The following is a 15,060-nucleotide window of genomic DNA, read 5'->3' as shown; positions in this document are numbered from 1 at the left end:
ACGTGGAATAAACTTATTATTATATTATTTCTAATTAAAAAATATAATTTATATTTTAAAAATCATTATTATAATTGTTAAAAATCATTATTACAAATAAAATTTAATTGTTAAAATTAAATTAAAAAAAATGAACCCTAAGCTTGAATCAGAAGCATATCATTCAACAAAAGCTTGAACCCTAAATTAAAAAAGAGCTCCAATTCAACAAAAGCTCCCAATTCCTAACATGTTTCTGCAAGATGTGACTTGAGACAATGAATGACTTAAGATTTATTTCCACCATTTCCTTCCCAAATATTTTTTTCGCAGTGATGATACTCTTCATTGTGAATGAAATCAACACAGTAAGTTGTATGCATCAATCGATGATGGAGAAAAGTGGAGAGCCTGTAGTAACACAAACTGATTGAACAAAATGCGGAAAAAAGAAAAAAGCAATTAACTTACCTCAGCCGATACTGCTACAGCATCAAACCAATCATCACAGTTTAATGCCTTCAGGAGAGGTCTTAACCGAGTGTCAAAATTTGATACAACAGCCAACTTTACACCTGATTTTCTAAGAGTTCTGAATACTACTTCTGCATTAGGGTCGCATAGGTGCCATGCCTGTGGATGATAGCAGGCCGAAAATATCAAACCCTAGCTTGTTGAATTGAGGCTGTTTTTTAATTTAGGGTTCAAGCTTTTGTTGAATGATATGCTTCTGGTTCAAGTTTAGGGTTCATTTTTTTTAATTTAATTTTAACAATTAAATTTTATTTGTAATAATGATTTTTAACAATTATAATAATGATTTTTAAAATATAAATTATATTTTTTAATTAGAAATAATATAATAATAAGTTTATTCCACGTAAGCGTCTGCCACGTCAGCTTTTTTTATTGACACGTCATTAAAAAAATGACAACTCATCATGATTTGGACTCAAATTCTGTTTGGGGGACTAAAACTGGGGAGAAACAAAATGGGGGGACTACTTTCAATTTTCACCTATAATAGGGGGACCAAAAGTGCAATTAAGCCTATATATAAATATAGTGGAATATAGTGGAGTGTTCTAAATAGAAAGAAAATATAAAAGTAAATACTCTCATTATCCATCATATTTGACCATACAGAGCTGGAAATATTTGATTGGAACCAGAGTTAGACCGCAATTTGTGACCTATCAAACCTGATCAACCCGTTTAAAAATCTAGTCATACGTGGACAAAATTGGGTTATCTGGTTGTCTTGAAAGAACAAGTTAGTTTATGTGATTTTGACAAAAAATAAAGTTTGTTTATGTGATGTCATATAACACATCGATTTGCGAATTCGATCAAAACCTTTAATAAAATCCACAAAAATGATTCAAATGTATCCCTCTATGAAAGCAAAATGACTTTTGTGTGTATTGCTTAAAAATTGACTACATATTAAGATATTAAAAAATTGTTCAATAATTTAACTAGGACTAAATAGACTAATCAACACATCCATTCCTAGAATTTTTGGGTGTCATGTAGGGCTTATAAGTTTAAGTGTCTTATTTTTTCTTTTTAAGAAATTATATCAACATTATATATATACATTTATCCGAATACAAGATTAAATATCTAATTTAGAATAGAATATAAAATAATATTATACTATAATATATTAATATAATAAAATATTTTTTTTAATTTCTTTTTATAAGAGACAATTATATCAACCAAAATTAATATATTTGATTTCTATAATTTAAATTAAGAGTGATTTTTTATTTAAATTTTTTTTAGTCAATCCATTAGCTTAAAAAAATCAATGTGTTATATATATATAAAAATCTTTATTAAGAAATTTTGTTGATGTTTCTAAAAATTTGGAATTCAGTTAAGCTGAACTTCTCGAACACACTCATCGCCCATTTAAACATCAATTTTAAGATTCAACGTTAAATAAGATTAAACTACTTCCATCTTATAATAAGTGTTTTTATTTATTTATTTACTTTCAATTTATTTGTTATTTTACAATACTAAATTATCAATAATTATTTTTTCACATAATAAACCCTTATTTATTATATATTGTATTTCAACTAATTAAATTCCTACATTAATTACAATTAATAAGAGTATTTAAGTAAATGAAACTCATTTTGTAATTCAAATCAACACAACTAATGTAAAAAATTCAAATGAAACATTTAAAGTGAGATAAAGATGGTATAATAATGTGTTTATAAAGGTAGCATTTTTAATTTTATAAAGTTATTTTTGTAGAATTGAGTTAAGTTATACCACATTTCAAAATAGTATCAAAATTTATTGAAGAAATGTTGCACCACCTATTATTAAGTCACTTAGATCACCACCATCTCGATATCTAAATTTGAGTGAGATGAATTTGTTAAAATTTATACAATGAATATGATATAATCTTTAAATATATTTATATAAGTGAAAAACATCTCTTTATATATCTACCCACTCTATAAAAGAATGGTGATCATTTTTTCTTCTTTAAACAAACTATTAATATCTTCTAATTACCATGTTTATATCTTTTAATTACCATGTTTATAATTAATATCTTCTAATTACCATGTTTATAATTAATGATTGTGTGCCAGTTACAAGATAATGAAGACTTTGACTCAATATTTTTAATGATATAATTAAAGAATAAGTATTATTTTTTATTTTATTTGCGATCATTGGTTCACCTTGTAGATAAAGTTGTTGTTAATTTCAATGTTGTTGTATAATTGATAATTAATGTTATCAACTATTGGTGTAAGGGTTATCAACTATTTGTGGAAGGGGTATTTCAAATCAAACTTGGGGAAGAAGATGATTTGCCTAAACTCTAAATATATTTGGAAAAGAAAGATGTCATGAGCTCTTTAATGATAAATACAATGAACTAACAAACCGGATTGAATTTCAAAATTAAGTTAAAAGGACAAAAAAAAATATTCAATCATAAATATAAAATGACATAATTATTTTTATATTTAAAATTTTCAATTAAAATAATATAAGTGTAAAGGTGAAAAAAAAAATACTATCAACCGTAAATTTAAACGTGAAGCACGTATATCATTTAAAAAATTCTACACATATATAAAAATTGCTATAAATAATGAGAAGATATATTATTACATAATCCAACTGAAATTAAACAAGTTTATACATTATAAATTATTTGCTACAATTTGTAGTTTTTGTAAAAGAATAGTATCATTAATATTCTCTTTAATATTTTTTTTTCAATATTTATTTTTTTTTGTTAAATGAAATATATGTGGATTTCATAAATTTATGTGAGATCGTTAAAGTTGTAGAATATATTTAAATTTCACTTAATAAAAGAAAAGAACGACAATTGAAAAAAATAATTTAATTGATTAACTAAGTTTGAGTCGGTGCGAGTTATATAGATTGATTGGTTAGGACGGTAAACTTCTTATTTTTTTTATTGAACCGTTCATTTTTATTAATTTTTTGGTCATTTTATTTTTAAATGAATTATTTAAAAAAAATATTTGAACTTTCAATAATCTTTTTATTAAAAATTCATTTATTAGATTGGTGGTGTTCGAATTATAAAAAATAAGATTTTCATATCCAGGTAAGTGAAATGGTCAAATTTAAATAATTATAAATTTTTTTTCCACTTATACCTAGAGCCATCAAAAAAGCCTCCAACTTCAAGGCCCATTAATTTTAAAAAAAAAAACCTCTAATATTAGAGCCCCTATCAAATTAATTTTTGTAAAATTTAGGCCCATTATTTCATGGGGCCTAAGGGATGGGGCTTATAGGCCCCCAATATTATGTTAATTTTGAGATTTTTTTCTTAAAATTTTTTTGAAATTCATTTTATTGAAAAAAAATTAAAAAATATCTTTTTCTTAAAAAAATTTGTGAGAAAAAAAAATTTATTAATAGATAAATCATTTATATAAAAAAATCAAAAAAATTTTATCGGAAAAAAAAATGAAACTTTTTATCGAAAAAAATCGGAAATTTTTTATCGAAAGAAAATCGGAAACTTTTTATAGAAAAAAATCGAAAACTTTTTTAGAAAAAAATCGAAAACTTTTTATAGTAAAAAATCGAAAAAATTTTATAGAAAAAAATCGAAAAATTTTTTTATCGAAAAAAATCAAAAATTTTTTATCGGTGAAAAAATCGAAAAACTTTATTTCTCGAAAAAAAATCGATTCTTTTTTTAAATAAGTGGGCCTATGGGCCCACTATGCCCACAAAATTTTAGGGGCTTTTAATATAGGGGGCCTTGTTTTTTGAGGCCTTTAAAATTATAAATTTTTTTGACCCCTTCAATATGTGAGCCGAGACCAATAATTAGGGGCTTATTAAAGAGTTTTGTACCAGGCACCCCCCCAATTTTACCTGCCACCCCCCAGTCATGATTAAAAGACTATTTTTCACCAAATCATTCGAAAATTTCAAATATCCGATCCAAATTCAACCCAACCTTCGAAGATCTGAAAGATTCGAAACGCAAAAGTAAGTTCATTTTCGAAACTTTGCAATTTTTTGAAACTTTCGAAATGCATCCATCGAAGATTTGGAAGATTCGAAACACAAGAAACTTTCGAAAGTTTCCTTGAATTTGAAATCTTCGAAATGCAATCCTCGAATATTTTGAAATCTTCGAAACAAGAAACTTTCGAAAGTTTCTTGAATTTGAAATCTTCGAAATGCAAGGCCAGGGAAACTTTCGAAATGCCTGGAAAATGTTCGAGGTTGAGGGAAAGTTTTGAAACATACTTTCGAAAGTTTGGATTCCTACAAATTTTCGAAACATACTTTTATATATTATTTATAACTTTTTTGAAACTAAATGGGAAATATTATTTATATATTGTTTATATATTATCTTGGGAAACATTATTTATATATTGTTACATTGATTTTTTATTGTTTATAATTATTCAATTATTAATTTAAGGTTATTTAATTAAGTTTATTTAATTTGTTGTTTATTTAAATTTATTTATTCAATTATTAATTTAAGGTTATTTAATTAAGTTTATTTAATTTGTTGTTTATTTAAATTTATTTATTCAATTATTAATTTAAGGTTATTTAATTAAGTTTATTTAATTTGTTGTTTATTTAAATTTATTTATTCAATTATTAATTTAAGGTTATTTAATTAAGTTTATTTAATTTGTTGTTTATTTAAATTTATTTATTCAATTATTAATTTAAGGTTATTTAATTAAGTTTATTTAATTTGTTGTTTATTTAAATTTATTTATTCAATTATTAATTTAAGGTTATTTAATTAAGTTTATTTAATTTGTTGTTTATTTAAATTTATTTATTCAATTATTAATTTAAGGTTATTTAATTAAGTTTATTTAATTTGTTGTTTATTTAAATTTATTTATTCAATTATTAATTTAAGGTTATTTAATTAAGTTTATTTAATTTGTTGTTTATTTAAATTTATTTATTCAATTATTAATTTAAGGTTATTTAATTAAGTTTATTTAATTTGTTGTTTATTTAAATTTATTTATTCAATTATTAATTTAAGGTTATTTAATTAAGTTTATTTAATTTGTTGTTTATTTAAATTTATTTATTCAATTATTAATTTAAGGTTATTTAATTAAGTTTATTTAATTTGTTGTTTATTTAAATTTATTTATTCAATTATTTGTTTAAGTTGATTTAATTAATTGTTTATTTAAATATATTTATTGAATTATTTATCTATTTAATTAATTGTTTATTTAAATTTATTTTTTCAATTATTAATTTAAGGTTATTTAATTAAGTTTATTTAATTTGTTGTTTATTTAAATTTATTTATTCAATTATTTGTTTAAGTTGATTTAATTAATTGTTTATTTAAATATATTTATTGAATTATTTATCTATTTAATTAATTGTTTATTTAAATTTATTTTTTCAATTATTAATTTAAGGTTATTTAATTAAGTTTATTTAATTTGTTGTTTATTTAAATTTATTTATTCAATTATTTGTTTAAGTTGATTTAATTAATTGTTTATTTAAATATATTTATTGAATTATTTATCTATTTAATTAATTGTTTATTTAAATTTATTTATTCAATTATTAATTTAAGGTTATTTAATTAAGTTTATTTAATTTGTTGTTTATTTAAATTTATTTATTCACTTATTTGTTTAAGTTGATTTAATTATTTGTTGAGTTAAATATATTTATTGAATTATTTATCTATTTAATTAATTGTTTATTTAAATTTATTTATTCAAATATTTGTTTAAGTTGATTTAATTATTTGTTGAGTTAAATATATTTATTGAATTATTTATTTAATTAATTGTTTATTTAAATTTATTTATTCAATTATTTGTTTAAGTTGATTCAATTATTTGTTTAATGTTATTTAATTAATTAATTACTTTGTAATTACTCGTAGGATCGTGGACCGTTAAAGGTCATTACTCATGGATTGAAGTTGAAGAAGTTTTCCGAAGTTCCTGTGCCACATCCTGTAGAGCATTGGATTCGGGAATCTGGGCTGCTACCTCTGTGTTCGGCCTACCTCACTATAGTTGATGCTGGTCTGGTCTCGGCATTTGTTGAAAGATGGCACATGGAGACCAGCTCATTTCATTTGCCATTTGAAGAGATGACTATTACTTTAGACGACGTCGCGACTCTCCATCACATATCACCCAATGGTAAATTTTTTGATGCACCTGTGAATATGAACACTAATAATGCTGCTAGAGCTGCACATGAGTACTTAGGTGCAACTTGGGAGGAATCTCTAGCTGAGATTAATTTTAATAAATGTGCCCAATATAGATTGCAGTGGTTGCGTGACTTATATAGTCGTCTCATTCAAACTAACCAGTTTGAGTGTGCGGCTAGAACGTATCTATTGCATTTAGTTGGCAGCACAATTTTCGCCGATAAAACGCATACACGTGTGGAGGCGAAATACATTAGTTTATTTGTTGATTTAGATCGTTGTCGACACTATTCGTGGGCTGCCGCGGCATTGGTTTTCCTTTATGACAACATGGGAGATGGAGCTGTCCACGACACTCGACAGTTGGGAGGTTACATGACCCTTTTACAGGTATATCCATTTATTTAATTATTTTATTTATTAAGTTGTATTATTTTACTTATGTATTTAAATTAAGTTGTATTATGTTACTTATGTTGCAGTGCTGGATCTACGAACACTTCCCTAGGATCTGTAAGCGGGACGATAGAGGTGCGGTTCCTGCACATCTTCCAAGAGCATGTAAGTGGATTGCAAAACATGCTGGTAAATTTTTTAACATTAATTTAACAACATTAAGCATTAATTTTACCTGTACCCAATGATTCTCGTTAACAAATCCAATTGCTATTAAAGAGTGAACAAAGGTCTCTTTCAATGGTGATTTGTTTAGCGGGAAAAATGTCATATTCAGATTACGATACAACGACACCAATATGACATTATATAGTGTTGCTATCACGTAACCCAAGTCTGGTAAAGACATCCACTTATCTTTTCCTTGAGCACCCAATTTTGATATTTTCAATGAGTTCCGCACTGATTCAACATTGTCATCAAAAACATTAGAATAAACATCTTTATGTAGACCAGTCTCTTTATCCAATTGTGATCGAACTAAAGCCCAAGATTCTTCGGTCCAACCTAGCAATGCTGCAATTGCACGAAACCCACAATTTCCATCAGCCACAACATCTACTATGTCCTCAATATACGGACGTATATAAGTAGGAAATTGTGTCTTAAAAGAATGCTGAGATGATTGAGATTGTTGCCTTGCAGAACGTTGAGATGATTAAGATGGTTGCCTTGCCTTTGCAGATTCTTGAGAGGCATCAGCATACTCCCAATATGGAGGATCACGAGGAGTAACAAATTCTTTTTTCTTTTTACCAGCTCCTTTGGTTCTCACTTTCTCTGGTGGTGCAAGTATTGATGTGGTATGTGGAAATACAACTTCACGCACCTTTGCCTTGAATATCCTTTGACTTATAATATCGTGTTTCTTCATGTACGCTTTCATTGCTTCCAACTCTTCAGAAAAGTCATAATCTGATAAAGATTCTTCATCCTCTAATTCATGTGCAATGCTTAACTGTTTCCAAAAATCATGAATGCTATCTAAAGGGATAACATTACCATTTATCTGCAACTTAGCCAACTCACAAGCACATGGTAATCCATGAGTTGTTCTAATTGAACAACCACATTCTGTTTTGTTAGTGCCTACAATCTTCACCCTTTCCAACTGGTTATCAATTAATTTCATACACTTTCTTGATACACAGTGATGTAGATTTTGAAAAAATTGTGAATTATACCCGTGCTCAACATCCTTGATGGTTTTCTGAAAAGAAGACTGAATGATACATATTTGGTTCTTCAACATCATATTCACTGCATCCCAGCTTTTACACAAATCACCAAAACTAGTTTGAAGCATGTTTTTCAATCTCCAATGAGCAGACTCAACTCTACAAATAAATTAAATAACACAAATTAAAACAAATCACATAAACTAGTAAATCATGTTTGCTAAAACAACACAATTCATATTTTAAAAATACCTGTTAGATGTTGTGTTCCCCAAATGCATCACTCTATTGGTCCAAACGTTGACAAACCTTTCTTTGTAAGGTGTTAACCATGAATCTTTCACATAATCAACAAAAAGAATAATATCGGCACACAATATCTCAAATTGTTGCAAATGATGATCATACTCTTCCACACTAGTCGAATAGACAATCTTTTTCCATAAATCCATTACTTCTTCTTGTCTATCCTTTTTGACATATTGTTTGCATCTTGCCCCAACATTTTTTTCAATATGAAAACGACATAGCAAATGTATTGAAGTAGGAAACACAACACTAATCGCATTCATCATGGCAAGATCTCTATCAGTCACAATAACTTTAGAAATCAAAGACTCAGATTTGAACAACATTCGTACCTTCTCAAATGCCCAGATGAAGTTATCTTGTCGCTCTTTTTCCAAATAAGCAAACCCAACTGAAAATGTCAAACTAGTAGAAGTGACACCGACTATTTCAAGTAATGGCAACCGATATCTGTTTGTTTTGTATGTGCTATCACATATCAAAACAAAATGAAATGTGTTTAACAACTTTATACAGTCAGGATGCGTCCAAAAAATATCTCTCAAAATATCAGAATTTTCCCGTCTTCTTGTCCAATGCACATAATTTTCTTGTTGTATTAACTTCAACAGATGCTGCATTTCTGTGTACGGACCTCTCAATGATGATCGATAAGTACTCCTTGCTTTATATATTTGACTGGGAATAGTGACATTGGTTTCATTTCTCACTTTCAAAGCATTTAGAATGAATCTGGGTGCAAGCTTATACTTTGTCATATCATTGACAAATTTCCTCTCTTCTTCGTTTAAACGCCCCAAATAGGAATGACCGGTTACAGTATCAAGTAATTCATGATTGTGTGTCCCACAACGAACACTAATTTTCCATCCTTCACCGACACTTAATGGTACACATCTGAGAGTAAATGGACAGTTTTCCTTATGAGAGCAAGTTACTGATTTTTTTGATTCTGATTTATATCTTCCACCTCTTTCGCATCCCAAAATCAATTTGTCTTTTCTTCCCCTAATTCCGTTTGCTTTATCTGATCGAATGGTAACAATTAAAATTCCATTTTGTCTTCCAATCGCTTTTGCCCATTCAAATACAGCTTCTCGAGAAGAAAATACCTGCAAAATACGTTTCAAATAAAAATTAACTATATAACTATAAGAAATATTTAATTGGTGATGATTCATCAGTAGTTATAATAATACCTGATCAGTGGTGAATTTTTCTGTAGTATCTATAACATTTTTTGAAGCAGAAACATCAACTCTACTCATACCTAATTTCAAAATTAGTAACAAATTTAATTAAAAATAATATTCTAAATATTGAATTTAAAAAAAAATTAAAAATAATTTCTAACATAAATATTGAATTTAAAAAAAAAATAAAATACATTTCGAAACTTTCACTTATTGAAAAAGTTCGAAACTTAAAATACATTTCGAAAGTCTTAAACATTCGAATAAAACTTTCGAAACTTTTGTGAAAATCCAAACTTTCGAAGACCAATTTGCATTTCGAAGATTTGTAAGTTTCGAAACTCCATTTCGAAAGTTTCGTGAAATGCCAAATTTTCGAAGCATTACTCTATTTCGAAACTTTCAAATGCAAGCAAATATTCGAATACTGTCCATTTCGAAAATTTGGTGTTTATCCAAAGTTTCGAAAATTTGAATTTTTTGAAATAAACTGCATTTCGAAGGTTTTAAAATAGCAAAAGTTTCGAGTAACTTACTAAAATTCATTTCGAAACTTTTAAACTTTCGAATCCAACATTTTTTTTCTAAATTTTCGAAAGTGGTGGGGTGTGAAATCTGAATGGTAATTTTTGGAATAATGTTATACTGTTTTACAGAGGGGTATATTAGTCTTAAAAAAATACTGGGGGGGTGGCAGGTAAAATTGGGGGGTGCTTAGTACAAAACTCTTTATTAAATTGACAGCTCTACTTGTACCCAACCATTCAACTCGATGATGCAAGTACAACCCGCATCCATATTAAATTAGTTTATTCAAATAATTCGAGTTCCGGGTCAGAGTTGGTTTTGTTCTAGATAAAACAATCTGATATAAGTTGGTTTTTTTTACTCTTCAAACATGGAGTTAACCATACAAGCCCTTGGAATCAATTTTCGGTATTGGTGAACTAAATAAAAGTTGATTTTTCGCCCTGCTCGTAAAATCACAGCCTCAAATTTAAAAAAAATTAAAAAAGCAACGGTCCCACGAAACCGACCCTTAAAACGACGACAGCCACCAAAGAGGCAACGACGTCCTCCAACGGCCCCACCCAACTCTCAAATAACCCAACGAAACAAACCCCAAAACGACATCCTGAAAAGCCCAAAACGCAAAACAAAAGAAAAAATCAACCAATAATATTGCAGCATTTGATAGAGCGATTTCAAGCCACTACTTTAGATACGCTTCAATTCAACATTTGTGGGCCCCACTCTCCGTTTCTTCACCATTCACCTACTCAACGTGACGTCACGTGAACTCGTCCCCACCCGGATTTGGATTACACATGCAGTCACATTGATCTTGACCGTCGGATCCACGGATCGACGTTGAACGGTCTTAATTTTAAATTAGATTTCAATTTTTTTAAACAAAAAATCTGATCTTAAAATGTGAACCGTCTGATTGTGACTGCCCAGAAACTTGATCCGTCCCTATACACATAGAAACTCCGTTACCGTTTTCTTTGTAAAGTTTGCAACTGAAAGGCTTCTTCCTCTTCTTCTCTTCTTCTTTGTGTTGTCTTTCATTTAGCATATTGTTACTCTCTCTCTCTGTTTCTCTCTCACTGTTTCTATTTGTGAACTGTGAAACGACGCTGTTTTGTTACTCTGATTGATTTGATGGTGTGCGATTCTCTGTGAACTTGTGGTGAATCCGGCGATGATTGAGCTAATTCGACGTGAAGTGTTTGATTCCGGTTTCTGTTTTGTGGATTATTTTGCTCAATTTATAAGAAATGTTTGATTGGAACGACGAAGAGGTGAGTAAATTTTTTCAACTCTTTTTTGTCTTAAATTTAATTTTCATTATTTAATTTTTCATATTTGAAATTTTATTCTAACTCAATAATCGAGCTCTATTTAGTTAATTTTTGATTTTTAGGTGTTGTTAGATGTGCTGAGATTCTTGTTATTATTATGAATTTGATGATTTGTTGTGTGTTTGGTGTTTGTCTGTGGTGGTTTAAACATGTAATTAAATGATTTAAGTGATGATGTTGTTTGTGTAGTTGGAAAGTTTGGTGAAATGCTTATGATGTTTCTAGGAATTGATCAACATAAGGAGCAGATATTTGGAATTGTAAAAAACGTTGAGCTAGAATGAGAGAGAGAGAGAGAGTTTGCTTAGTTCTTAATTTATTTTTATTGTTGCTGAACTATTTATGCTTATATTATTAGTTAACGACAAAGTATAGAAAAGTTAAAGGGGAAATAATTGAGAAGGCTGTCCTGAATCAGAATTTTGTTTCTCTCAGTTAGGAATATATTTGAAAGTGTTTTATCAGATGGGGAAAAGTCATGTTGTTCTGTTTCTGCATTTTCTGTTCTGTTCGTTTTCAGAATTTTCCGTAGTTGAGTATAGAGGATATAGGTTTATACGGTGAAAATGAAAAGTGATGGGAATATACAATGGAAGAACTGATGTTCCTATCTCTAACTATTGTGTCAATGGAATTGTGAAAGGAGGTTAGGAATTGGGTTTCAATGTTCTAAGTTTAGTTTTGATAAGCGGGAAATGTTTAAAGTTAATGCATTGCAATGTTGTCAATTATTGGCGCTATGTTTTGATGAATTGCTATGAAAACTGCGGCACTATAGTAGTTTCGCTATTAGGGAAATAACGGCCTCTTTTTCAGATTCTACTAGCTGATATAGCGGGGCTGTGTTTTGATGAATTCACTATGAAAACCGTGACACTATCTTAGTTCCGCTATTTGGAAAATAGCGGCTACTTTTTCAGTTTCTACTTGCTGATATAGCGGCAATAGCAGAAAAAAGAGAATGTTATAGTTTTAAAAAAATAATAAAACTAAAGAATCTGCATGTGTGCCAAACATGACCTATTTTTATAATAGAAAAACAGAAAAGTCAGTAGGTATTACTCCTATATTCGCCTTAACATGTAAATCTTTCAATATATAAGCTATGCTCTGCCTCCGTTCCCTTTTTTATCTGTTTGCTGCATGCCTTTTTTATATGTAATTGACTTATTTCAATTGCTATGCGGCTTCTGCTATTTTTCCATAGTGCTATCTGCTATTTCACATAGCGGATATTTGGTGTTCAACTATTTTCTGCAATCCACTATAGATAACACCCATGCAATCAAATATTTAGTAACATTTAGTTGCGATCATTTCCCTATGAAAATTGGGAAAGTAGGAGGCTGAATGCAAAGATGCGAAAAAGCATTGTGTTAGCAAGCTAGGTCTAATGTTCAGAGAATCAGAAGAGCAGAGATGGAAGTAGAGGATTAGTATTCAAAGCCGTTAGTAGCAGCCAATTAAAGGATTATGCAGTGACTAAACAGGTAATTGAGGGGATAAATAGAAATTGCTCAATAGATAATTAATTGTAATAATCAGGAGAGAATAAATAAGGACCATCTCTCAGATAGTTAATTGTAATTGGATGTAGAAAATATATCAGGGCCATATTCAGGCAATTGATAACTAAGAATAAATAGGGAGCCAAAAAAGTTAGTAAGATAGTGTTTTATGAAAGGATTTATTCTGAGGGAGTCCAGGTCATATTACCTGATACGCAATACTTTTCGCTACATGTATGGCTGTGGTATGCTACTATATCCAATATGCTGTATGTGGGTTTGTAATACACACATTAATACTAACTCCAGTCCCAATTATAAGAAATTTTTTGGAGATTTTCTTAGTTCCATTTATAAGAAAAAATGTGACTTTTAAGATGCATTTATTGTTTATATAACATTTTTCTCCTCCTTTGATGTTTGTCTTTTAAATCTTAGTGGGTGTATTTAATGTCTCATTTTTTCATGAGGGGTATATTTGTAAAAATATTCAAAAAGTGATAGTAATAAATAAGTTCATTGATATTGATGTTTTTTGGTTTTTCTTCTTACAATTGGGATCAGAGGGAGTAATTTTTTATTGTAAATATGTAAATCACTATTTTAGGATACAATACATTATTTCCTTTTTTTTTTCTTCCTTTTCTGTACATATCACTGCTATAGCCTATAATTATTAGGACAATATTCTATTTCGTACTTCATGATTATCACTTATTAGCATTAGTCCTATAATAGAACTAGTGTTTCTTATCATAAAATAGTATTAAGATTTTCTCCATTATTAGTATATCAGAGCTTCCTGTTTGGGGACTTTGCTTTCGTATCAAAACCATACCTGCCTTCATTGTGGCCATCTTGTGCTGCCTTCTTTGTAGCCCTCCAACACCTTCATTGTGCCTATTTTACAACACTTCCTTTTAGAGCCAGCAACAGCCTCCATTAGCTACCAATTGGTTTTTTTTTTTACTGGTGATCACACCCAGAGGTGCACTGCCCCAAGATCAGCTAACCCTTGAAGTTTCTTGGTCATCAGCCTCTTCATGTGCCACATGTGCGTATTGCATTTTGGCCCTTGTAGTTCACGCACTGGCTTCCTGAAGTTCAATGGCACTGCTTCCTGCACCAGTGTGCTCGCTGACATCCTTTTCCTTATTCTTTTCAGGGGTCAGCACCCTTATATGGCCTCTCCTTAAGGTTAGGGTGATGTCATAACCCCAATCTTATTTATAGACGGTAGCCAACATCCTCATTTCACCCTAAGCCAGTTTATATCACCTTTTAAAGACTTCCATATGGCATGTACATATTGTACTACTTCATTTTCACTGTTCAGAACAATCCAATGATTGAACTCGTTCAGACCCAAATGATCTTCCTATTCTTGATGAAACATACAGCCTTAATAGAAATTACAGTGAGCTCAGCATATTCCCACGACTCTCAAGGGTTGTACAAAATTGGATCATTAAAGGGAATGCTCCAGAGAAGAACGACCATGACATTGTGCGTTTGGATGGTGAAGACTCATTTTTGTTACTGGCTTTGGAACTCTATGATTGTGATAATCTGGCAAACGTTTCCCGTGGAGTAGGATTTTGCTACCTGCTATGACTTGAAAACAAATATTTGCAACACCGTATACAAGCAACCATGCCTGTTCAGACTTCAGAGTATAATGGGACCTTAATTTTCACCTTTGCTATGTTTGTTGAGAGAGTTAGGACTTTTGAAAGAAAGGAAAGGCTTCCCTCTCTTTCATAGGTTTTCTATTCAATCTGGTGGGATACTCATAGGAAGGTTAGGCTTGAGTGATCATCATTTTTTGTGAATGTTTGAGAAAGAGTG

General features: G+C 29.3%; 2 protein-coding genes across 9 annotated transcripts in view; one reads left to right on the top strand and one right to left on the bottom strand.

Moving 5' to 3' along the window:
* Positions 1-7,817: 7,817 nt before the first annotated feature.
* LOC140920364 (protein FAR-RED IMPAIRED RESPONSE 1-like) lies at positions 7,818-9,827 on the bottom strand. The gene is made up of 2 exons (XM_073368625.1): positions 8,590-9,827; positions 7,818-8,496 (listed from the first exon to the last, which is right to left on the bottom strand). Exons 1-2 carry the CDS (start codon positions 9,825-9,827, stop codon positions 7,818-7,820), a joined length of 1,917 nt encoding a protein of 638 aa, XP_073224726.1.
* A 1,485-nt stretch (positions 9,828-11,312) lies between these two features.
* LOC101505199 (protein LNK2) overlaps positions 11,313-15,060 on the top strand; it is a 25,635-nt gene continuing 21,887 nt past the window's right edge. For 5 of the 8 annotated variants that reach the window (XM_073368312.1, XM_073368310.1, XM_073368309.1 and 2 more), the window contains exon 1: positions 11,313-11,644. In XM_073368312.1, the coding sequence (XP_073224413.1) occupies positions 11,621-11,644 (24 nt within the window). In that variant the 5' untranslated portion in view covers positions 11,313-11,620. The remainder of the gene's footprint in view (positions 11,645-15,060) is intronic. The other 3 variants (XM_073368311.1, XM_073368308.1, XM_027330570.2) reach the window with 2 other exon arrangements.

The sequence above is a fragment of the Cicer arietinum genome, chromosome 5, assembly GCF_000331145.2.
Source record: "Cicer arietinum cultivar CDC Frontier isolate Library 1 chromosome 5, Cicar.CDCFrontier_v2.0, whole genome shotgun sequence".
In the NCBI taxonomy this organism is placed as follows: Eukaryota; Viridiplantae; Streptophyta; class Magnoliopsida; order Fabales; family Fabaceae; genus Cicer; species Cicer arietinum.
Note: the sequence above shows the minus strand (reverse complement) of the source record. Positions and strands in the feature narration are given on the sequence as shown.